An 18,809-nucleotide genomic window follows, 5' to 3' on the forward strand; every position below is an offset into this window, starting at 1 on the left:
TAAGTGAAGCAGGAAGGGATGGATACATTTATGCACAGTACTATTTACTGTATTTAATGGAAGTGAAAAGTGAAATAACAAGTCAGGGAACAAACACCATACTAGAATTGTTACTCTTCTTCATTTTAGAAGGAAGCATCAGTGTTGCAGGACCTTAGTTAATGAGTCTAATGAGCTGGATACACTGAAATGTTCCACTCTCCCTTTCCCCCTGCTGTGGTGTTTTAATGTGCTTTGCCCTTGAGTAGAATGATTCGTTTTTGAAAGGTTTCTTCATTGAGGAAGGGGCTACAAAATAATTTTGAAACTTTCTCTGGACAAGAGTTCTGGTACAAGAGCTTGGAGGGGGCTGAGGTGGACAGGAGCTCTGTAGTTAGAATGGCTGCTGGATGTCTCACATCCTTGCTTCAATACTTTCTTCCTAAAACCACTTCCAGGCTCTGGAAAATTACTGTAAAATATTTTTAAAGTTTTAACTTTTTAAAACACACTGCAATCTTTTAAAAGGGCACATGAGCTCAGAAATAGGGGAATCACAATACTTGTCTGCGTGACTAAAAATGCTCAGAATTTAATCAGGTGTTTAAATGTGTCAAATAAAATTATTGCCTCTACTAACATTGGTGTCTTAATTGTGAAGAAAATTGAAGCCAGTTTGTTTACTCAGTATGTCTGCCTCCTGCCACAAGACCCGAGGAATCTGTTGCTTAGGGAAAAAGCAAGCCAGCACGTTATTAGATAATTACCTCCTATTGAAAAATAGATAGGAAGTGAGTGAAGAAATCAATTATGTTTCCAGATTGGACCGTACACAGTTTTCTGTGGTTTATATTTCTTGATGTATCAATTATGATTGTATATTGGGCCTCAGTGTTAAAACATTACTGGACTGTATTCTCTGACTTGGCTTGAAGCCCACAATATCATGTCTGCAAGTGGTGCAGCTCATTGTTATAGGACGCTTCAGTAGTTTCTGGTTACAAAACGTGGCAAGAAGTGGTAAAAGCATGCCTGACTCAGTTTAACATGATGCTCCCAGCAGGAACATCTCTTTTTCCCTTTTTTTTTTTGTTTTGTCTTAATCAAAGGTTGATGAGACAATCTTCTCCCACTGCGGTGCCCAGTGTGGGTGTCTGACAGGCTGATGCTCCTTCCGGAGTTCCCAGGGTGAGCTGGGGGCAGAAGAGTGTTGGCAGAGGATGACGTGGGCCATGTGAGATTAGAAGCACAGCAAGCTCTTGTTTTCCTGCTGACTGTAGAAGGTGGTTGGAGCTGAATGTCTTCTTACAGACTTTTATGGACACAAAGCTCTGACTTGAAGTTGATGGTCTCCACCCTGATGGGGCTCAGGTCAACACCTCTTCCGAAAAATTTGTCATCCAAAATGCTCCTTGATCAGAACTTAGACAAAGCCTTTGGTTTGCAAACCAGCTAGTCTTTACTAGTATAACACAGTGCATGTTGTTCTGTGGATCAGTCAAATTTCCAGTTGAAATATGTAGAGCAAAATTGTGGCAAGAAGGGCGGCAGTGTTTGATTGTATGTGTGTTGTGTACTGATGAGTATCTGTTCTGGGAGAACCAGAAGAGTTAGGCCAAAAGCTTTAAAATCATGCATTTTAATATGAGGTTCCTGCATATGTCTGTATTTAGGCTGAGAGAGGCTCAAGCATTACCCCTCAGAGGTGATGGTTGTAGGAATCCATCTCACTCCTTCCTGATGATCAGAGAGGTGTCTGGCACTACTGAAAATTGTGTTGCTTTGGTCCATGCTTGAATTTTTGTGCACCCAGACTGAGAGTTGTTGCCTAACAACTTTTATAAGAGAGCTTTTATTTTCAGTAACTTCCACCATAGATAGAAGATTTAGCTCTTGGACAATTGCTAGGGAAAGGAAAATCAGGAGTTAAGTGACAACACTGTCTAGAATCCTATGATCTGTCAGAAAATCTTTTCTTGCTGTAAGTATTGCAATTGCTTTCTGCTAACCAGTGTTGCTAACCTGTACTAATTTCAATTTCCCCTTGCAGTAATGCGTAGAAATCCATTTGGGATGGACATTTGCTGTCGGAAAGGATCCAGAAGCCCACTCCAGGAACTGTATAATCCCACCCAGGTGAGTATTTTGTGGCTATAATTAAGTTTCCCAATCCAGCATACAAACACAGTCTCTTTTGATGATATTTTGGTCTGTTTTTCTTATTTACATGCAACAGCTTCCTTCATTTGGGAGAACTGGTCCTGGAACCTTCAGGGTTTAGCTATAACAATCTGCAGTTTGAGTTGAAAGCCTGATTTTTAAACGCTTTTAGTCGTCTTAATGATGTGGACTTGTCAAAAATCTTTTCTTAGGAACCCAAAAGCCCTAGAAGAGTATACTTTTTAGATCTAGCTAGAAGCCAAGGCGTTGTGTTGACACAGACTGGCAGGGTGGGGTGACAGAATGTGACATGATCTACATGAGACAAGGAGTACAGTAAGACTGTAAATTGCAGTAATGCTACATGAGTATCATTTATATGGCTTTCGGATAGCCAGCTGCCTTTCCTGTCCTGGTCCATTGCTTGTATGAAGTCTAGACAAACACTGTAGCTCATGTTCGTCCTTATACTGTGTGCTATTCAGCACCTGACTGTCGTGGTAGGAGCTCAGGACCTCAGGTTATTGCTCTTCTTGTGACAAGCAGCATAGGAAAACTACCTGAAATTCATGCTCTTGTTTGCTCCTCTAGATCAATTTATTCCCTACATGTGGGCTGAATTGGCACATTCAGGAGAAGCATTTCCTGTTGGCAGCTGAGAGGAAGTGCTGCCATTGAGAGAAAATGCCAGCTGACTATTAAACATATTTATTAAAGTTTAACAACCGCCTATTATATATTTATCCATCAATGAGTACATTGAGTTTTACTAAATTGGCTATTAGGGAAAGTGACTATCCCAGTAAATCTAACTTGTTAGATTTAACAAGGCAGTAAATGTTTTAAATACTATTTGATTATGAAGAGACTCACTATATAGTGTGCAAAACGAAGTCTGAGGGATTTAAAGTATTTACATAAAGAATTGACAGCAACCCAAAGATATGTGATATCTGTTACGTAGCACAGTAAAGCTCCATTTGCTCGTTAGTGTTGTTTTTATGAACACAGGCTGACTTTCTAATTCAATTAGAATTCTGGGCATGGCTGGGAACATAAGTTTGTCATACTATTATCCTGCCCTTTATTGACCATTATGGGAGTCAGCATTTCATAAATGGAAACTGCATGCAGAAACCCTGAAGAGGAACAATCCAGTGCTGCAAAGGAAAACTATTATCATTTGCAGGTCAAATTTAAAGACTCTTTGCAGATGTTCAAGAGGAGAGGGTAAAGGAGAAGAAGCTGGCTGAGTAATTAGTCTCTCTGGGGTCTGGTGTGTGTCAGGCAAAACCTTTTGCCCTTTAACGTTATTGAAGGCCAAGCCATAGGAAAGAAACATTCCTGTCCATGGAAGGGCCATAATCCCAGAGCCCTTGCAAACTTGGACAACTGAAAAGATTTCCTGAGCTTTCTGAATGAAGCAGGGGACATAGCTGGCAGCTCTTTCTTTTCTGTGTACCTTGACCAAGTGAACCATTAGCATCCCTTTCTGGGCTCACCTGTGAGCCAGACAGAAAGTCAATGTTTGAGGAAGTGCAGCAGTTCTGGCAGCTGATGTTGAACTAAAGAGATGGTGTTTCTCATGCAGAAGTGTTTCCATCAGCTTGCTGAATACCCATTTTTATGAAGCTTTTAATTTTTGTTTCTTTCTTTGTTTTTAGTTGGTGCTTGATTTTTTTTGAAAGGGGCTTTGCATGCTGCCCTCAGTACTAGAGGGCCAGACAAACACGTGTATGCAATCTGGGAAAACAGTAACAAGAAAAGGCAGTGAGTAGAGGCTGCCAGAGAAAACAACAGTCTGGAGATGACACCTAGAATGCTTCATCAGATACATGGTTCATCTTTTTTTTTTTTTTTTTTTTCCATTTGTGCCCAGAGATATGTCTGTCTCACCTTTCTTAAGGTGGTAGGTTAGAGACTGGGGTGTATTTTGGCAGGAGGGTGCTTGTTCCTCAAAAGTTCACCTGTACTTGCAAGGGTGGGGAGATGGAGATCGGATCTCTCATGTTTCCATGCTGAAGCAGTCACAATCAGCCATTTGTAAAGTCAGCCCAAAAGTCAATATATAGTAAATGTGCAAGAAGACAAGGCCAGGCTGGATGGAAGCTCTAGTGGAAGGTGTCCCTGCTCATGGCAGCTGGAACAAGATGATCTTTGAGGTTCCTTCCAGCCCAAAACATTCTTTGATTCTACAAAGACATTTTTGGCCAAAATCTTGTCTCTTACTGATCTAGGTAATGGAAAAAGTCAGATCTTTAACCTCTGACTATCAGAAGCTGTTGGACTCCTGATGTGAATCCATGTTTCTCTCCTGGGTACCAGTGGCTGTGTGTGCCATCACAGAAACTCTCTGGCACTCAGTTTAGCTCCCTCAGAACAGCAGCAGAGCTGATGGAGCAGATATTTGTAGTTCAAAATAGTATGTGTAATATAAACACCACTGAAAGATGCCCTGAAGCTATGGATTTGGATTAGTACAAGCTAGGTATAGCTGTGATTTTATAAAGGTAGGAAACTTTAAATTTGAGATGTATTAAGGGCCCATTCTGCCTTGCATTCTATGTGCTCTTGGCTGTTCCCTGCCTGGGGAGGTGAGAGTTTGGCCATCAATTGAAGTAGGTGTCTGATAGGGTCAATACTCACTGGGTTTTTGGATGCTGTAATTTAACATGAATCAGGTTCTTCTAGTCTGTGTTTAATATCAAGTTGCACTGCCCTCATAAAACCAGATGGAGATAGGTTGATTTACACCAGCTGAGAATTTGACTCTGGTTATTTACTATCTTGACATGTAACAGCCTCTCTGATCCTGGCCTGTTGTTTCCTTCCATGGAGTTGAGCTGTTTGCAGATGCCATCATTCGTCTCTTGAATCTTTTTTGGCCTGGTGAATGATTGTGGAAAGGAAAGAGAAAGGAAAGGGAAAAAGAAGAGAGGGGGAAAAAATAAAAATAATAATAGTAAAAAAAAAAAGGCATAAAGAAAGATTTGGCTTTGGGAAATTCAAATGTAGCAATGATCTGAAGGTGAGTGAATGGGTCCTTTGGTGTTTGTAGGAGCTGAATGTTAGGATTGCAGTCAGATTTTCAGAGGGCTAATTATAATTGTTCCTAGGTTTAGTGGAGAAAGAGAGGACAAATGGGTAGAGATAGAACTTGAATTAAGACTTGAGGAAGCATCCATGACAAAGTCTATGTGGTATTTACGCCTTAGCTGGGTGTCTGGCCTTGTGATTACTGCAAAAGTAAGAACAACAGGTTTGCTCTTTTGCCTGTGGTAATAAAGCAGAAAATGGGAAGTGCATTTGTCTGTGGACAAAAGATTTTTTTCTCTAGGGCTTTCACTGCAAGATTTTTCGTGAGGACTAATATACCATGAGGGAAAGAAAAGTCAATATAACCGAACTGGTTTTACACCGAGTAAGTGGATTTCCAGGCTGTGGTCTCCCCATACACAGCAGGCAATGTGCAGCATGTCTCAGACCCTGTTATCTGTTGTTTTGTCTTTCATTTTTAGCTGGAGATTTAGTACTAAGCTGCAGAGATACCAGTGGCAAATTTTGAGGGCTGAAATTGATTGTTTATTTAATGAGTTTATTAAAAAGCCACATAATTATAAATGGAAAGAGGATTCAAACACACAACAAATAGGAAAGGAGAGAATGTGGATGTAACTGAACACAAATGAAGGGCCCTGCAGGAATGTGACACAAACTCGAATTTATCTTGGGTAGATTTCATGGTGTTTTTTTACATATGAAACCCCAGGAATTTAAGAATGTGGGTAAACAAATACTTGCAGTACATATTCTTAGAAGACAACATAAAAAACTGTGTCTTGTAATTTGCATGGCTGTGTACAGCCCCACTGCTCCAAGAATAACAGATAATTGTGGGTCAGCCCATGAGCTGGAGTCACCAGAAGTTCAGAATTGGGTAACATTGCTCACACTTTCATGGTTAACATTGATCTGCGTGGTACAGTGAATGTGCTACTGAATTACAAGAAGTTTCAAACCAAAATAGACCAAATGTTAGAGGAATGGGAAATAATTGCATCTCTAAGGTCAAATTTTGTTCTTCTAGCTGTCAAGATTAACATTTAATTCTCATTAAATGCAAGTAGCACCATTGCTTAGTCTAACTGTCTAGACTTCTGAGAGGAGCACAGAAGAGATAAAGTTGCGTATCCATCAGGATCCAAATCCAAAGATGGGTTTGTCTTTGTTGCTAGTTTGCCATTGCCTAACTTTGGTTCATGAATCAGCCTGACTGTTTTGCTAAATGTTGTGTTGTTTGCCATGCTACTTGCCTTTGCAAACATTTCTTTTTGTTGAGGAGAGATATTTCTATGTGTCTGCTTTTGGTGTAGCAGGTCTAGTGATTTGCTAAAATTGGAGAGTCAGAGCTGTAGACCATGTGTTTGCTGCTTTTGTGTTATGGAATTGCATTGGACTGGTTTGGTGCAGTCATTCCAAAATGATCCATTTCTTTCATTACTTCTATTTTTTTACCTACCTCTCCTTCCTAGCAGGAGAAAGGAAGTAAGTGAACTGGTGCCTTGCAGACAGTGTTTATACATCCTCAGTTCCTCAGGCCACAGATGCTGCTTTTGGGGAGCTGTCCTGTGGCTTAGACTGCCTTGATAGCATCAGGAAGTATGAACTTAGTTCAGCCCACATCACTCACCTGGGTTGTTGTTTCCCATCTTCAGTTGATTTTCACTCCCTAGGATGTCTCTGTGGGCTGCTGTACCCATTCCTGGACAGAGGTTTGTGGTCTGAGCTCGGTGTACACATCATCCACAGCATTTTGTATCAAAGGTTCCGATGCTTAGGAGCTGGTATTTCTGTCCTTGGTGAGCCTGAGGCGCTGAGCACCATGCGCTTTGTATCAGTGTGCTTTGGCATCTCATTCTCAGAACCACAACAACCAAAGAGCAGGTCAGTGAGTAGGATGAGAGGTCCAGTTCACCTGGTGGTTTGTCTTCAGCAGCAAGTGACCAGACTATGAGTGATAAAAAAGTCATTATACTCTTCCAGAGCACAACCTGTGGGTCATGAGCATCCTGAGACAGACTTGTGTTTTTGTCAGCTATATCATGCAAGAAAAGCCTGAGATGACTGACAATTACTATATCAGTCAGAAAGGGGAGAAAAAAAGTAGATCTCCAGAGTTACTTGCCAATTCCAGTAAGACAAGAAAATTACAGAAGCACTGTATGCCAGTGCTACCCATTATTTTTTCTCCAGTTTTCACATAGATATGTTCTGTGTTTCAGATTTCTTCCTTGAGACAGGCATATAGCTGTCCTGGGAAGTGAACTTTTGAATATGAGAAATAGTGCAGTTTATCCAAAGAACAGTATGTTAGAAGTTATTGATGCTTTGCAACCGAGTCATAAATATGTATGTGTCCTTAGTGAGGGCAAGAAGTGACCCAAAAGTTCTACCAGTACTGAAAACATATGTTGTTGTGTGATTGATGCTAATGTTTGTAGGCAAATCTGTGCAGATGATAACAGCATGGTAGGTACGGCTCATAATCACAGTATTTGATTGATCCTAGATTAAAAACTCCTGAATGGGAAAGGTACAGAATGGAGACATAAGGAGGAACAGTCGATATGCAACGCCAAACTTTAGGAACCTACTCCTGTTGGTAAACAACAACTTCATATGTAATTAGCCTCGTTTGCTGCAGCAAAATGCCTGCTGATGAAAGAGGAGATAATTGATTTACTCCGTGGATGACTTCTTATGCACAGACATTACTTACTGTCGTGCTTGAAGTCATAAAACAGCAGCTGGCCTGGGATGAAATATTACATTAACCTTAGCAGAAAAATTGCACTAGTGAGAATGCTTTGTTATTAATTACTGATTGCAAATGATAAGAGCTGGCTTTAGATGCTGAGGAAATGGCTTGGGGAGGGGAAGGTTTCAGGTATGGTGTGCTTCATAGATCATTCATTGTGACATGATGGATACCTTTGTAAGTCAAGAGGAATTAATCAGACAAGTATGTACAGTAACTACGAGCACTCAAGGCTAGAATTATCCCCAGGACATGCTCATTCAAGTTCCTGCAGTACATTGGGATGAATTTTTGGGCACCTGTGTTTAATAAAAGACTTGTTACCTGCATGAAGTGAATGAAAATAGTCTCACTCAAAGTAGCTGAGATTTCCCAGACAAAAAAAGAAGCAGCACCTCTTTTTAATTTCTCCTGTCCTTGATTTGTGTTTTATTATTTTGAGAGTGTATGAGTTTTACTATAAAAAACTTCTGGAGGCATAAAAGTATGAGAGGAAAGGTTTAGTAATACAAGAGACATGGCCAAAACTAAAAGGGTTTTATGTGGTGGAGGTGAAAGAGGATAACACAGCTTTCAAAACTATCTGTATGCAATGTGTGGGCTTTCTGTTAGACAAGCACTTGGACAGCTGGGCGGAGAGAAGACCTGGACTCCAGCACTCTGACCTGGTGCCATTCAGTGGCTTTTTTGTGTTTAATTGTCTCCAAATCACGCCTCTAGAGACCTGAACCATGTTGGTTCAGTCAAATGCTTGCTCTGAACTCAGTAATATTTAGATGGGACACCTCACCTGCCACTTTCTCTGCATTAAATTCCCCTTTTTTCTCCCCATTCTTAAGTTCTGGACCAGAAAAGCTTTGTAATCATACTTCAGAATGCGGGGGGTATGGCAATTTGGAGGAAGCAAAGGGCAGTGGGAGGATGTCAGTGTTTGCAAATAGCTGTAATGAGCACAGATTTCTGCCCCTGGTCCCTGCAGAGCAGAGTGTCTCCTTTCTGTCTGTGCTCCAAGCATCAGAAACCATCCAAGTGCTCCAGCATCATTGCCCAAGTTGGTGTTTCCCAGTGTTCTCAGCCTAGACTTTGTAAACTGTAGCCCCTCTTGCTTGTTTCTAGTGCTGGTAGTTTTGGGGCAGCTTTCTCCATTGTGTGAAGGAAAGCAGCTGTGTTTGGTTAAACATCTGCCTTCTTTTCCCTGTGTTGGGTTTTGTTTTTTTTTAGTTGAAGAGGTTTCTTAACTGCAGCAGAGTTGTTGCCCACTTGTGACAGGGCCAGATGATCTCTAAATCCTGAGAGCCCAGCTGTAACCTCTCTCTCCTCTGAGGGATGGTAATGTATCCCAATAGATGTAACTATGAAAATCAGGGAATACAGACGTACAGTCTGTCTGATACTTGTAATTCTTATTTACCTTAATTTTAAGGTGGAACAGAAGAAGTAGGTAAATTTGCAATTAGTTTCAAGGATTAGATTCCCCAAGTTGAATTTTTGCAGACTTAGCTGTATGTGATGCAGAACCTCAAGTTCTGTAAAATGGCTTGTAATATCCATTAATATTGTATGTAATGTCAATATGTAGTATTCATTCACGTTTTCACTTTGTACAATATAAATTAACCTAAAATAATGGAATGGGCTGCACCTTACCAAAGCTTTCTTCAGTAAAAGTACAATAATCTTCTTGTCTGTTTATGCAGTGGAATAATTCAGGAATGTTTCTCTGTGAATGCCAAGGATGCAGCAAGATTAACATACTGCCCTTTGAAAGATGTGGCTGCAGGAGCCAGTGTGCCTTTTGGGATTCCTGCACTAAGGAAATTCATGGTACTATGGGGAGACAGGCTGTAGAGTTTTTTGTACAAGTACCTAAATCATCCAGTTGAGCACAGATTATTTAAGGACGCTTTCTAAGGAAGTTTTTTTTTAGTTGAAGTTTGTGGGGAAGTGTAAGGTGGGTCAAGCCAGGTGCTGCAGTCCAGTGGCTTCCCATGCAGTGAGTCTGCTCTTCATGATTATGGACAGAGCTGAGCAGACTCTCAGGAAAATACAGAGTTTGTGGGTGGCTGAAGGCAGTTGCGAGTTTGGGCGGTGTTCTCCCAGTTGTAGTAGGTGGGAAACACTTGGGTTGGCTTGGAGTTAATCTCACAGGGTTGGGGAGTGTGTGTGGGCAATGATGGACTTGAGGTGATGCAGTTGTGTATCCCAGACTGGGCATGTACCCAGGTGACACAGTGCAGAGAGTGCCTTCAGTCTCTCCTATTCATGCTGTCATGCATTCTGAAGCTAAACAGAAGAAATGAGCAGGATTTCAGGCTGGCAGGCTCTTCATTAAGCTTCTGTCAGGATGATCATATATGAGGATGTAATAGAATAACAGCCCCGGCTGATTTAAGACCTTGTGTGCTCGTCTGTTGATCCAGTAAAACAGGAGAAAATTCTGCCATGCCCTGACAGTCTTGTTTGCTGACATCAAACCCTTGTGACAGCAGTAATTAACAGTTCACTGAATCCAGAGTACAAACTGGAGGGTCCTGGGCTACTCCTGCCAGTGTTCAGAGTGCTCTCACAGAGCCAGGAGCTGAAGCCCTGCAAACAGAGGATGAGTGCCCCATGCATGGGAGACACCCAGCTGCTGGTTGTTGGAGTTGTCCTTACATTTGTTTCTTTAATCATCAGACTGAAAGATTGGTTGTTTCTGTAATCATCACCTGAGCCAGCCACACTTAAAAATGCTTTTATTCACTAGTTTTCACACCTTGCTACTTACTCATATGAAATAGGTGAGGAAAGAAAGGGGAAAAAAAAGTATTTTTACAACGTAGTACCTATACAGCATTTGAACACAACAAAAAAGTATTTGTATTGTGTATGTCTTTTTTTTTTCCTCTATAGATAAAATAGTACCTATCACACTGAGGCCACTTCAGGAGGTCACTTGGTTTATTTACTTGTTGCAGGTGTGTATTCTAGTGTGGAGGGGATCTTGTATTTTAACCATTCCTATGTTCATGAGGCAATGGCAAAATACAAGGGGTGGAATGAAAAAAAAAAATTTCCTTCACAGTGATGCTTTTGTGTTGTTGCATTGGAAGGAGGAATGGCTTTTTATTCCAGGTTTCCCAGCCTGCTCAGTGTAGATGTTTCTATCAATTTATAACCTTGGGAGAAAAGTGAAACTTGATCTATTGAAAATTGATGGCAAAACTCCTAAAGAGGCTAAACTTTGAGTTAAAAGATCTCATCCAGCGAATCAGAAAGCAGCTATATTTGTGAGTATTTTTTTATCTGTCTTTTCATCATTCCACACATTCTATTGCATTAGAAAGTACTGAAGGTCTTATTCCAAAAATATTTCCCCCTTTTTTTCCCCCAGTAGTGACATAATAAATACAGCCAAATCAAAGAGAGTTGGAAAATTTACAGTGCACTGAAATTGATGCGTATTTCTGGTGCCTGGAAAATCCAGGAAGGAGTGTTCCTTTCTTTTCAACCTTAAATCACATCTGAACAGTATTCTGAGTGTTGTCCAGCACAGGGCTAAAAGCAAAACATAACATCCAAGTTTTAGAGGAGCAGTAAAAAATGACAGTGTCCCCACAGTCAAATTGCCTGGCTGCACAGCAAATTAGCAACCTCTGTTGCTATCAAATTCATGCCTTAGTATAAATCTTTTCTCTTCTCCCTGTAAATGTGGGCTCAGACCATTTCAGACAAGCACCTGGGGATTAGTAGGAGGAAGTGAATATTAATTCAATTAGAGGACAGAAGATGAACTTACAATCTGGCATGGGGAATTGACATTGGGAGCAAGTAACAAAGACATCTCTATAGCTAGGAGAGGACAGTTTCATCTGTTCAAGTCAGACTTGGCTTTTGCCTTGCATACATTTTACTTATGAAATAGTGGTTGAAGGAGTTGTATTTACATAGCAATATAGTTAGTGTCATATTTTGTGAACTGAGCCTGGCTGACAATAGATAGATGAAAGATCTGGAGAGCAGATGCATATTGGTAGCTTTCAGTTCATTTTGATACATTAAACATTCATAAAAAGCTCAACTGAAGGAGAATGAACCAGTAAGGGGAAGCTGAAATCACTGGTACTTCTCCAAAAGTGTAACATCTTACCTAATGTAAGTTGAAAGAAGGTTTCTGTGGGGAAGGTGAGATATGCAGTATTAGGCACTGGTTTCTTCCTGTAAGAGATTGTTGTGCCAGTGACATCTCTCTATAAAGTAATAGCCGAAAGTCACAATTCTGAGCACAGGAGAGGCTTTTTTGTTCTTTTTTTTCCATAACTTTGGACCTAAAAAAGCATATCCATGCATTTTCTTATTCTTAAATGCCATGTATTTACAGCCTGGAAACAAATCCTTTCACACTGCATTTTCCAGGCAGGAGCACACTGTCACTATGGGAGTAAGCCCTGGATCTGTAGGCTTTTCTCACCCCTTCTACAACACTCTCATTTGTGCATAATTTTCTGCTAATCTCAGTCTTCATCTGAAGAACATGGGCACTCTGCTCAAGCTCCCTGCCTGATGCTCAGTCAGGAATCTGCAGAGATGCTTGTGTCTCGTCCCTGTCCCTGCACAGTTTCTAGCTCAGATAGGGCTTGGACTCTGGCAGGAACTCAGGGGTTCTGGGGTAACTCTAAAAACGAATGCCATGTGCATATTCAGATGCGTGGTTGTATTTGGTAGGAAATGTCACAGCACAGACAGCTCTGCACTGACAGAGCGATGGAGGAGCACAACTCACACAGCAAACACAGCTCCCAAACAGCCTCCTGAGGCTCAGTTACTCTGCAGGGTGGCTCACTGTAGGGATAGGAATGATCCTGCTGCTTTCTCTGCAACTGCTTTTGTCTTCTTTATTTCATGCAAACCTGGGTTAATAACTGTTGCTGAATTTGCAGCTGTGTGAAGGGGTGTCTCCTTGCCAAGACCTACTTCTCTGTTCTTTCCATTCCTTCCTGCCATTTCCTCCATCCCTGAAGTCTCCTTCTCATCCTTAGTCCTTCTCAGACTTCAGCTCTACTCAGTCTCCCTCACCCATTCCTACTTTTTCTCTTACAAAAATGAGTATATTTTTTGCATGAATTACTGTGCAGGTTTATGGTCATGGCTTTGTCAGAAAGTGGTGGAGCCACACAGTGAAAGGAGGCACTTCTCCCTCTGAAAATTACACTCTTGTTTATTTGTTTATTTTAGGCAACTAGGGTAAAAACAAACCAGCTAAAAGAAAAACTTGTATCTGTTTACTGGTAAAAATATCATGAAAGCGTGTTACCAAAGTAATGACAGGCTAGGTGTTTATTTAAATGGAGGGAGCTAGAAAACAAGTAATGCAAGACCTACGGTTTCACCTCCAACAGCCACTAAAGAAGTCATGGGACGCTGAGATGTAAATGCATTGAGGGGGTTTGTTTTCAAAAGGGATGTAACAGATCTCTCCCTGAGATTATGATCCCTGAATCACACAACCACTGATCTGGCATGGGAAGATTGGTGGAATCTTCAAGCATCACTGCTGTGCCTTACACAGAGTATCATGTGCTGGTCCCCTTTGAGAGACCCACTTCAATTTTCACTTGGGCTGTTAAGTAAGTTACTATATAAAATATTGACACTGAAGGAAGAAAACTGCCTTTTTACCCAAGTGTAAATGATCTTGAAACAAAATACGTGGGATAAAAGAATGATTTCTTAGGCAGGTTTAATGAATAATTGATTTTTGCTTCTCATGACATTATCGGTGTAATTAAATCTGTGGCTAAAGAAGTGAGACAGAAGGTATCATCCGCTAAGACACTGAATCTCTTTATCCCACCACTGGCAAAGTACTGTCATCTGTTATTAAAGGCTCTCCTGCAGTCATGTGGGTTCAAGATCTGTCTTGTCACTAACAAGTTGTTCTTGTGTAAGTACCAACATGATAAAAATCCATGTGTTCAATCTGTTACCCGCATCCAAAAATAACCTAAATAAGCTTCCTTCCCCGCTAAACCCACTCCTGTCTTTGGAAGCTGTACACAGAAATGATTCTTGCTTTGTGCAGGTTGGCTTTGTGCATGGTATGTGGATATTGGTGTGTATTTCCAGTTGACCTGTCACAGAACTATGGGTGGTCACTAACTTGGGTCACTCACCAGGCCCCACCAGATGGTTGCTGTTGTGATTTCCTTTGCCCTGCTACAAGCACGTTGAAAAATCAGGCCTGAGCAGGGAATATGAACAGGGAATAGGAAAGTAGTCTGAATGCAAATGGGCTTGGCCAGTGTGTGTATCTTCAGAAAATATACTTATATGGGATTGTGGCTTCTTCACATGGGTTCTGCCTTGGAGAAGTGGGGTGTGGAGGGTAATTGCAGAGGCCAAGCAAGGATAAAACTAAAGGCAAGGGCTCAGTCTGCAGTTGCAGACACCGAAAGTGCATTGATTTAGAAATTTGAGGATTATATATCTATTACACTTGTCAGCTACTCTTGCTTTATTTTGCAAAATTAACTCGGAGAAGCAGTTTTTGACTTTCCTCCAAGTAACATCTCCTGGACACTGCAGCGGTCTCCTGGAATAACTCAGTCCCTTGTGAATCCTCAGTCATACACATCAACCTCATATCCCTGACACAGTGAACTGCCAGAGCGTGTTTCACTGCAAAGCTGCAAGTCCACATGGAATAGGAAATCTAAACGCTGTACTGTGTGGTGGGTCAGTGTGCAGGTGATGAAATGGCCCCATGTATTTTGAAAGTCAGTGGAGATCTTTTTGCAGATGTCAGAGCAGCCCATTGTATCACACATAAGGAGTCTCATTCAGTGGATACTGAAGTCAGAAAGACTCCCCTGTGGCTTAGTTTGCCTTGGGGGCAGTCCCTTAGTTTCAGAGACTTAGGGAAATGCTCCACTCACATTGTCAGCAGCTCAGATTGTGTTATAAATACTGCACTGAGCAACTGTTCCTGGAGAACTCCCGTCTGTTCGGCGATACTCAGCCCTGCGTACCGCAGCGCGTGTCCCCAGAGTGTGGCAACACTAATGCTTTCCTCGAATCACCAAATCGCTGTCTAAATGATGATACAGTAATCAGCACCACATCAAAGTCGCTGCAGCAGTGGCCTGGCAATGTGTAGTTCTTGTTCCTGCCGTGCTGCAGGATGTTCAGCCAAAGCCTGAGCTGGTTTGCACCATCAGCACACCGTGCATCCTAATAGTAGTTCTTCCATTAGTGCTTTTCTTCATCAGATTGTTGTGTCTCTGATACATTTGTGATGCTTGTAACAGTTCTGCCTGTTTATCTGTTTCTTAGGGGCACATTTGTGGTATAATTATTGTCTGCATAATGGTTTGATCATAAAAAATGACAAGTGTAATTACTGGTTACAAGTTAAATTGTGCATCTACCAAAACTACACAGCTGCCATGTGATGTACCTCTTAAATTCCTCCCTAACTTGAAGGCAGGCCAAGTAATTGCTCCTTTCTATAATTATCTAAGATGTACCCGTTTGATTTTTGTGACAGATATCTTTGTCATGACAGCCTCCACCAATATATCCTGTCTGAAATGTTCATCTAAGTGGCTTCAGGGAGAACCAGTGTTTGTGTGGAGACCTTAATGGACCATGGGCAAACTGCTTTCTCATGCACAAATATGAACATGAGTGTGTGCATGCCCCAGCTGCTGCTGAAGTCTATGAATTAGGGATCTGCTCAGTCCTGCCAATAGATTTTGTACCAGTCTTGAAAAGGGATGGTTTTGTATGCCCAGTGCTTCATTATGCATACAAAATACGCATTAGTAAACCTGCATTTCAATTCCACAAGATGTGCTTGCATGACTGGCTATAGATGGCTTTTCTGTACTCCAGCTGCCGATCTTTGAGCTGAAACAAGTATTTCTCAATAGGAAGAGTAATTGTTTCAGCTCAGAATTAAGTGGCTAATCATTAGGAATTCAATTGGCATGAAATGCACAACATTAATCATGATGCACTAACGTGTCAATGATGTGGATGTAGGGTGTGTGCTCCACTGAAATCCGCTAATTGATATATCTGGTTTTTATTGAAAAGGATTAATGTGGGTTCTGTTGTTAAGCAGGATATGGGAGTGTCAGACCTGCAGGGGTTTTAAGGAGACTGCCCTGCTGTTCAGGGCACACATTAGTGAGGGCTGAAACCCTTAGAAAGGTATCTTTTTTCCTTTTTCTTTCTTTTTTCCTGAAATCTGATATTAAAATTGCCACCAAAGATGAATCTTGAATAAAGTACTGTCCCTACCTTGAGTATCCCTTATGCTCTGACAAGGGAGTCCCAGCACCAGAGAGCCAGAGTCCTGCACCTGGGGCTGTTTCTGCGCATTCTTGCTATTGCCAGTGTTACCCTGAAATGTTTTTGATCTCTGTTCTGAAACTACTGTGAAAATATGATACTATAAAATAACAAGTGTTGATTAATATTAAGCTGAATAACATCTGGTTTATTCTAAATAATTCAGATTAAAATGTTGCTATTTCTCAGTATTGTGGAAAATTCCCTTCTTGCTAAGCAGCAGTTACTGCATGTCTCTGAAACAAAATTATTCCTTGTGTTCATTTGCTTTTCAGCCATGTGAACTACCGTGTTGAGAATTAAAAAAAGTCTCCTATGTTTAGTGCCTGAGGGCACAAATGTAACCTGTTCAAATATCATTCTTCAATTATCCTTTGAATCATCTGCCTTCCAACTCTTCTCAGATTCCATAAAATACCCTTCTGACTACCTATCACAAAATAGTGCATCTGTTCTTTCAGTTCATTTCCCTAAACTGTAATCAAGCACTGTCTGTGCAGTAAAAATGAAAAGGAATGTCTATCTGGAACAGCATTCTTCACTTTTATTATTGGAAAATGCATTAATATTCCCTTATCAAACATATCCATTTAACAAATAATTCCATTTCCTTCCATCTTAGGCTATTTTTAAAAGAAAAATGCACAGAAAGCCATTCTTTCCTGATCATAAAGGCCAAGCTTGATTTATTTCTTATTCTTGTAGTTTCATGAAACCTAAGAATAGATTATGGTAAATAGCCTATTGACCTCTCTTTTGTTGAAACATAGTTAAAAGATTATAGGCTCTTGCTAAATCTGGTCTAAGCTGCCATTTATATTAAGGCAGTGTAGCAAGAGTGTTAATGGAAATTATTTTTAGGCTTAGGGTAAAAACTTGTGTGTCTTAGGTTGAAGTCTGTTTCCAGCGTGGTTACTGCAATTAGAAAAGTGTGTGATTCCTCCAGGTTTCTGGTGATTTAGTATTGGGGACAGGCACTCAAGCATTTCAGAAAGTGCTTCCTTTTCTGTCTCCATTCAGAGGAAAAGAAACAGAGGGAGCACTTCAACTACTCAACTTGGAGGCTTTTTTTTTTCCAGTTGACGTGGGGGCTTTATGAAGTTCCTTGAGTAGGGAAGGACTTTGCAGCCCAGGTGCCTTAGTCTGCCAAATCCAAACAGCATCATTCTGCATCCACTCTGCCCCCTTCCCGCTGGCATAAGGCTTACACCAAGTTGGGGGCAGAGCAGGGCTGGCCCGAAGCAGCCACAATTGGGTGCCTTCTTGTAGGTCCTTGCAAGGCAGCAGCAATATCCAGATGTGTCTGACTGAGGTTTGCTTTTGGACAGATTCCAGCCACATCTTTCCAGGCAGGATCTGTCCAGCTGCAGGAAGTGCTGCTCTGTGGTCCAGCTGTCTGAGGTATGAGGAGAAGTGGTGGCCACCCACCTTCCCCAGCAGCAAACACTGGCTCTCCAGGGCTCCATCCTGGCACTGTGTGTGCTGGCACTCAGGAGCTGCTGCTGTGCTGCACCAAAGAGAGCTAGACAGTCCCAGGGGAGCAGAGGATCTCCTTCAGTGATGGCCAAGCACCATTAAAAAGCTGTGTATCGTGCCTGAGGTCTGTTTAGCTCAGGAAGAAGGGGAACATTTATTAGTTTTAAAGTAATTAGTCACTTGGTGTTGGTGTTGGTTTTCCCAAAAGACTGAGATACCATGGGTTTTCTGAGATTCCCAAGTGCCTAGGATGTAGGCACTTAAAAATTTCACTCAGGGAGTCTGGAAGGCTGTTAAACCATTTATTAACATCATTTTTGGTAGGCACCCAACAGTGTTAAAGCTGGGCCTGGGATTTGGGGCAATCAGCAGCACCTCGGGTAGAGAAGGTCTTGTTACATTGGCATGTGAGATGCTTGGTCAGATCAGTACAGAAGCAAACCACTCAGCTCCTGCTCAGACAGAGCCTATAAATACATTCAATTAAGGGAAGACAACTGTATGTTCGTGTTCAAGGCAGTATTCAACTTCATGCAGTGTTTGGCTCCATTAATTATCAGCCTTTGACTGTTCTTGCAAGTGCTGAAATCCCAAGGAAAACATAAGGTCCATTAAGACTCACTGCTTCCCCAGGCATACAGATAGCACACAGTGTGCAAGCACTAGGATTCCCAAGCTGGTTTTTTTAGTATTGAAACATCACATGTATACTTATTCTAATATGTCTGTAAAAAACAAAACCAAAAAGCCAATCGCACAAAAAGCCAGAAATTGGGAGAAAAATAAGATTGTGGTGAAATGAAGAGGGTTTTTTGAGCACTAGCAGCTAGTAAAATTTAAAATCCATGATTATTCAGTAGCTAAGGAAAATAAAGCCATGGCAGGGGAAAAAAAAAAAGTCCTGCTGATATGCCCTTTTAGAACAGAGCTAGCATCAATAATTCTTGCTCTGTGCATTAAGTTTTAATGTGTAGACAGGCACTCTGTGCATAGCAGGGTGTCTGTGGAGTCATCAGTGAGAGCTAATAAATGCCTGTCATAT

At 41.3% G+C, this 18,809-nt stretch overlaps 1 protein-coding gene across 4 annotated transcripts in view; it reads left to right on the forward strand.

Annotated features, from left to right (window-relative positions):
* LOC131573362 (carbohydrate sulfotransferase 11) overlaps positions 1-18,809 on the forward strand; it is a 157,749-nt gene that overhangs the window by 63,719 nt on the left and 75,221 nt on the right. For all 4 annotated transcript variants that reach the window (XM_058827259.1, XM_058827258.1, XM_058827261.1 and 1 more), the window contains exon 2: positions 2,030-2,115. In XM_058827259.1, coding sequence (XP_058683242.1) covers positions 2,030-2,115 — 86 coding nt within the window. The remainder of the gene's footprint in view (positions 1-2,029; positions 2,116-18,809) is intronic.

The sequence above is a fragment of the Poecile atricapillus genome, chromosome Z, assembly GCF_030490865.1.
Source record: "Poecile atricapillus isolate bPoeAtr1 chromosome Z, bPoeAtr1.hap1, whole genome shotgun sequence".
NCBI classification, from domain to species: domain Eukaryota; kingdom Metazoa; phylum Chordata; class Aves; order Passeriformes; family Paridae; genus Poecile; species Poecile atricapillus.